A 6,644-nucleotide genomic window follows, 5' to 3' on the forward strand; every position below is an offset into this window, starting at 1 on the left:
TCAAGGTCGGTGAGGCGCGCGGGACGGCTCCCGCGAGCGCGGGGCTGCGGCGTCGCTGCGGCCGCCAGCCTGAGCGGGGACCTCGCTGTGGTTTTCATTGATTCCCTTTGCAGGAGCGCAGCCGAATCCCGACCAGCCGCACCAGCCCCGGCGAACCAGAGCATGTTAAATCTATTTATATGGATTATTACCGAGGAACGGCGGGCGTTGAGTCACTAAAACTTTTGCTTCGCAATACAATTTCTAAGCGCTTTCGGCGGAGGCCGGCTCCAGGCGCGGAAACTGGGCTATGATTTAAGTCAGGAGCGACAGCTTTTCGAATATGGCAAACTCCGACTAAGTCCCCGGGACCGCGGAGAAAACAACGAACAGAAATGCTTGGGGGTGGGGAGAGATCCTAGTCTACACACATACACACACACACACACACACACACACACACACACACACACACACACGGGCGCGCAAAGATTCGCGCGGAGACGGCACCGAATTCTGACATTACCAGAGCACGGCAAACTTACACACTTGGACGTCCCGGGTCCCCCGCTTTCCCCGCAGCACCCCACCCCCCCAACCCCCCACCGGCGGACCAGCGGCTGCGCTCCCCTCCCCGCTCCGCCCCTCCCCTCTCAACACCCTGCCCAGCGCCACAATCCTCCTCCCCCCCGAAGTGGATCCAATCAGCTGCCTGCCAAGCCCTGAAACCTGAAATGCCGTGCTGTGATTGGCTGACGTCTCTAAGGTGAGGGGGTGTATTTATTAAAGAGCCGCTGGGCTGGGAGTTGGAGAGCGGAGTGCGGAGCTTGAAACTGACTGGGAACTTGAGTGGCGCCGCGACTTGCCAGTTTCACTCCAGGAACTTTTCTTTGCAGGAGGAGGAGAGAAGGGGTGCAGTCGCCCCCCGCTTTTTGCTTTCTTCCCCCCCTCCTCTCCAATTCGCCTTCCCCCACTTGGAGCGGGCAGCTGCGGGCTGGCCCCCGCGCGCCTTCCTAAAAGCTCGCCGCTGCGGCCGAGTGACGCGCCAGGCTCCCCGGGAGCCGCTCGCCCCGCGTCCGGGCAGCCGAGGGGAGAGTAGCCCGCGCCTCGAGCCCCCGAGCCGCCGCGGCTTCTCGCCTTTCCCGGCCACCCGCCCCCTGTCCCGGGCCTGCGTATGAATCTCCTGGACCCCTTCATGAAGATGACCGACGAGCAGGAGAAGGGCCTGTCCGGCGCCCCCAGCCCCTCCATGTCCGAGGACTCGGCGGGCTCGCCCTGCCCTTCGGGCTCCGGCTCCGACACCGAGAACACGCGGCCCCAGGAGAACACGTTCCCCAAGGGCGAGCCGGACCTGAAGAAGGAGAGCGAAGAAGACAAGTTCCCCGTGTGCATCCGCGAGGCCGTCAGCCAGGTGCTCAAGGGCTACGACTGGACGCTGGTACCCATGCCGGTGCGCGTCAACGGCTCGAGCAAGAACAAGCCGCACGTCAAGCGGCCCATGAACGCCTTCATGGTGTGGGCGCAGGCGGCGCGCAGGAAGCTCGCCGACCAGTACCCACACCTGCACAACGCCGAGCTCAGCAAGACGCTGGGCAAACTCTGGAGGTAGGGCGGGCGCGGCAGGGTGGGTTCCGCGGCGGCGACGGGGGGCGCTGGCCGGGACCGTCTCTCCGCGCCCCGCCTCCCAGCAGGAGGGAGTTGCCGGTCCCGGAGCAGGCGGGGTGGGGCGGGGGGGGGGCGAGGGGGAGGAATGGGGACGAGGTGTAACTTGGCTCAGAGTTTGACAAAGTTCTTGGATTGCTCTTGGGGGAAAGGGGGAGGGGGTAGGTGGAGCGGGGAGGGGCGGCGGGGCGCGGGGGGCGGAAGATGGCCAGAGGAGGGGAGAACACCAGCAGGAGACTCGGTGGGAGAGGGCTGCCGGCCGGATCTCCCGCCGCAGTGAAGTTCAATCCCAAGGAATTGAAATCCGCCTCCCCCTCCCTCGAACTGCGCTCCCCCGTGAAGCCCTTCGCCCACGGAGATGGGATGCAGGGTGGGGGGAGAAGCCGAGGCTAGAGGGCCCCGTGGCAGGAAGGAGGGGCGAGAAGGGAGGCTGCTGGAAATAGGTGGGTGCAGTGTGTGTGAGTGCGGTGGCGGGGGTGGGGGTGGGCAGGAGGAGCTCCTTGCAGATTAAGTGGTTTTTCAGAAAGTTTTTAAAGGGTGTTGCGGACGGAAGGGGGGGCGGGTATAACTCCAGTAGCAAAGGCCCGGAGAGCGGGAGCCGCGGGAAGCTATTTTCATCTCCAGGGTTTCCAAACTAGGAGAGAAGGGGAGAGGGCGGGGCGGGGAGGGTCCGCTCAGGTCGGTCTAGAAGAACGGAGATTTTTGTTTATTTCTTTTCTTTTACTTTTTTTTTTTAAAGAAAAGTTTCGAGTTGCGGTAGTGGTTGGAAAGCAGGGAGGAGGGAGGAAGGGGGGCTGTGTTCGAAGAAGCCGAGGGGTGGGGGTCACCTCCCCCTCCCGCCGACCTGACAGCTCAGCCGGTTTCACGGAGCCCCCCTCCCTCTCTCTCTTTCTCTCTCTCTCTCTTTTTGTCTGCTACCCCCCCCCCACCCCGCCCCCAGACTGCTGAATGAGAGCGAGAAGCGGCCCTTCGTGGAGGAGGCGGAGCGGCTGCGCGTGCAGCACAAGAAGGACCACCCGGATTACAAGTACCAGCCGCGGCGGAGGAAGTCGGTGAAGAACGGCCAGGCGGAGGCCGAGGAGGCCACAGAGCAGACGCACATCTCCCCCAACGCCATCTTCAAGGCGCTGCAGGCCGACTCGCCGCACTCCTCCTCCGGCATGAGCGAGGTCCACTCCCCCGGCGAGCACTCCGGTGAGTCTCCTCCCGGCCCCCACCCCGGCCTGGCCACCGCGCCCCTTCTGGCACACCCCCGGGCCCCCAGCCACCTAGTGGGCTCTGCTTAGGGACCTGGCGCTCCCTGGGGAGGGAAACACACTAACCCCTGCGCCAAGTCCCTGAAAACACACACACACACACACACACACACACACACACACACACCCCAACCTAATCCCTGCACCCTAACAGTAATTTCTATTGCGGGGTAAAATGCCTTTACAGCCTTACAGGGCTTCTCCCTTTTTCTCTTTGCTCCCCCAGCCTAAAAGCACACACAGGGCTCTTGTACAAGTAGCAATTTGGTCTTCCGGACCCTCCGGGCCTCAGACCCTCCCCTGATAAAAGGAGACTGCCGAGTGTGTACCGGCGAGTTAATCATTCAGCGATTTCTGTCGGGCGCAGCGCGCCTCCCCCGCGGATACGGGACACTTTAGCGGGGGGGGGGGGGTGTCCCAGGAGGGTTCCTGAGACTAAAGCCTCCGTACAGCCCTGGTTGATTGCCCTGTGTTTCTTCCTCTGTCGTCCTCAGGGCAATCGCAGGGTCCACCGACGCCACCCACCACCCCCAAAACCGACGTGCAGCCGGGCAAGGCTGACCTGAAGCGAGAGGGGCGCCCACTGCCAGAGGGGGGCAGACAGCCCCCCATCGACTTCCGCGACGTGGACATCGGCGAGCTGAGCAGCGACGTCATCTCCAACATCGAGACCTTCGACGTGAATGAGTTCGACCAGTACCTGCCGCCCAATGGCCACCCGGGGGTGCCGGCCACGCACGGCCAGGTCACCTACACGGGCAGCTACGGCATCAGCAGCACAGCTGCCACCCCGGCGGGCGCTAGCCACGTGTGGATGTCCAAGCAGCAGGCGCCGCCGCCGCCCCCGCAGGCGCCCCCGCCGGCCCCGCCGGCGCCCCCGCAGCCGCCCGCGCAGGCGCCCCCCCAGCCGTCCGCGCAGGCGCCCCCGCAGCCGCCCGCGCAGGCGCACACGCTGACCACGCTGAGCAGCGAGCCGGGCCAGGCCCAGCGAACGCACATCAAGACGGAGCAGCTGAGTCCCAGCCACTACAGCGAGCAGCAGCAGCACTCGCCTCAGCAGATCGCCTACAGCCCCTTCAGTCTCCCGCACTACAGCCCGTCCTACCCGCCCATCACCCGCTCGCAGTACGACTACACTGACCACCAGAACTCCGGCTCCTACTACAGCCATGCGGCGGGCCAGGGCTCCGGCCTCTACTCCACCTTCACCTACATGAACCCGGCGCAGCGGCCCATGTACACCCCCATCGCCGACACCTCCGGGGTCCCTTCCATCCCGCAGACCCACAGCCCCCAGCACTGGGAACAGCCCGTCTACACACAGCTCACCAGACCTTGAGGAACGCTTAGAGAGCGACGATGGCCATGATGATCGTAAAAAGAACCCAAGAAATAACGCAACCAACCAGAATTTCCTTTGGACATTTTTTTTTTTTCTTACCTTTAAAGACATGTACGCTGAAGGCAAGTCGAACTCAGATTACAAGACAGGAACATTGACTATCCAAACGCATTACCACCTTGTTGTGAATCAGTGGCCAGGCCACTCTTGGCTAGACGGACCAGCAGAACCGACGGGAAACTGGACTGGAAACCTTCAAAGCAAGCGTGGAGGGTGATGGAGATTCGTGTGACCAGTTGGCTCAGTCTCTCTGCCTGTTTGGACTTTGTAATTATTTTTTAGCAGTAATTAAAGAAAAAAGTCCTCTGTGAGGAATATTCTCTATTTTAAATATTTTTAGTATGTACTGTGTATGATTCATTACCATTTTGAGGGGATTTATACATATTTTTAGATAAAAAAAATTAAAATGCTCTTATTTTTCCAACAGCTAAACTACTTAGTCGAACAGCGTGCCCTAGCTTTTCTTGCAACCAGAGTATTTTTGTACAGATTTGCTTTCTCTTACAGACAAACAGACAAAAAAAAAAGTGTGTGTGTTGTATTAACCTACAGAAGCCACAGATTTGTGTTACGTGATCAGTTTGGGGGGTTAGCTTTGCTTAATTCCTCAGGCTTTCTGATTCAAGGAGGAGTTGCCTTAGAAAAATCAAGGCCTTACTTTGCAAATACGGAAGTAAACAATAGTCTAGAGACGATTTGGTAAGCATTTGGTAAGCTTTATCATATATATGTTTTTTAAACGAGAAAAACACCTTAAAGCCTTAAAACCATGCTGCTGGAAAAGCCTTGTGCCCTCTTCTAGTGCATTTATCCTCCTGTGTTTGCTCGCTCACCGCAACCTTAAGAAAGAAGCAAAAAGCAAGCAAAGGAGACGAAATCTGTTTGGGGAATGTTTCAGCAGCCAATACTGTGCCCCAGCACACTGCCCCCTGGTTGCCTGCCCGGGCCCCATGTGGAACACAGATGCTAGAATCCTCTCACTTACACTGTCACCTGTGCCTCTCTGAAAACCAGCAGTTAACTTCAAGACATTCCATGTGCTAAGATTATTTATTTTGTAAGGAGAGGTTTTAATTAAAAACAACAAAAAAATCTTCCTCTTTTTTTTTAAATTTTTTAAATTTACCTTCTTTAAAATAGGTTGTTGGAGCCGCGTCCTCAGAGGGTATGGTCATCTGTTGTTAAATTATGTCCTTAACTGTAACCAGTTTTTTTTATTTATCTCTTTAATCTTTTTTTTTATTAAAAACAAGTTTCTTTGGATTCCTTGTCCTAGATTTGTATAAATGCCTTTTTGTCTGTCCTTTTTTTTTTTTTCCTCTTTGTTGTTTTGTTGAAAACAAACTGGAAACTTGTTTCTCTTTTTGTACAAATGAGAGTTTGCAGATGTAGTGTATCACTGAGTCATTTGCAGTGTTTTCTGCCACAGATCTTTGGGCTGCCTAAACTGTGTGTGTGCGCGTGTGCGTGTGTGTGTGTTGTGACTCAATGTGTCAAAAGCGTGTGTCATCGATGTTCCCCTTCGTTTTCTCTTGGAGAGGGGGAGGAGCGGGGAGGGGGGTCAGCCCACTGACAGACCTTAATTCTTAATTCTGTGGCTGGGGAGTGAGGATTGCTTTTTAAAAAAGACAGCAAACTTTTTTTTTTATTTAAAAAAAGATACATTAACAGTTTTAGAAGTCAGTAGAGTAAAATCTTAAAGCACTCTTATAATATGGCATCTTTCCATTTCTGTATAAAAGCAGATCTTTTTTTAAAAAAAATATTCCTGTAACTTAAGAAACCTGGCATTTAAATCATATTTTGTCTTTAGGTAAGGTTTGGTTTGTGTTTGTGTTTTGTTTGTTTTGCTTGTTTTCCCCCCCAAACCTTTTGTTTTCTCTGTGAAACTTACCTTTCCTTTTTCTCATCCTTTCTTTTTTTTGTATATTATTGTTTACAATAAATATACATTGCATTAAAAAGACAATGGCCTGTGGACTTACTCATCTGGTTCTCCTGTTAAAAGGATGGTTTGAAGAATTGGGGCACCAAAGGGATCATGACATCCCAATCATTGTGATGTTTTTTATTTTGTATGCGCACTTTTGGCAATCCTAAAACCTGCTCTGAAGAAAAGACTGTGTCCCCAAAACTCAAAGCAGAAGAGTCTTGAAAAGTGCCACCCCATTAGGTCACATAGAGAATTACATGTCCGTAGCTGCCATTCTGGCAAAGATGTTTGTTGTGGTTTTAACACCCTCATGCTTCAGGGCAAAAGCTGCTCGCTTGAAGAAGTCAGAGGGGGAATATTAGCCCTGAAATCAGTAGCTTGTCAGAAGACAGAATGCCAAAGGGGGTTA

The 6,644-nt window shown here is 55.1% G+C and overlaps 1 protein-coding gene across 1 annotated transcript; it reads left to right on the forward strand.

The window, feature by feature from the left end:
- The first annotated feature begins 651 nt into the window (after nt 1-651).
- On the forward strand, nt 652-6,268 carry SOX9 (SRY-box transcription factor 9). Its single transcript, XM_027080521.1, has 3 exons — nt 652-1,584; nt 2,582-2,835; nt 3,392-6,268. Exons 1-3 carry the CDS (start codon nt 1,154-1,156, stop codon nt 4,234-4,236), a joined length of 1,530 nt encoding a protein of 509 aa, XP_026936322.1. The 5' UTR covers nt 652-1,153; the 3' UTR covers nt 4,237-6,268.
- The last annotated feature ends 376 nt before the right edge of the window (nt 6,269-6,644 follow it).

Source organism: Aethalodelphis obliquidens, unplaced genomic scaffold (genome assembly GCF_003676395.1).
Source record: "Aethalodelphis obliquidens isolate GAN/ISIS:26980383/991018 unplaced genomic scaffold, ASM367639v1 scaffold44, whole genome shotgun sequence".
In the NCBI taxonomy this organism is placed as follows: Eukaryota; Metazoa; Chordata; class Mammalia; order Artiodactyla; family Delphinidae; genus Aethalodelphis; species Aethalodelphis obliquidens.

Bases quoted from the DNA above. Each gene is read 5' to 3' on its own strand.
- SOX9 (XM_027080521.1), top strand. From the start codon at position 1,154: ATGAATCTCCTGGACCCCTTCATGAAGATGACCGACGAGCAGGAGAAG. The intron at 1,585-2,581 runs GTAGGGCGGGCG...CCCCGCCCCCAG, and splicing joins ACGCTGGGCAAACTCTGGAG to ACTGCTGAATGAGAGCGAGA. The intron at 2,836-3,391 runs GTGAGTCTCCTC...TGTCGTCCTCAG, and splicing joins CTCCCCCGGCGAGCACTCCG to GGCAATCGCAGGGTCCACCG.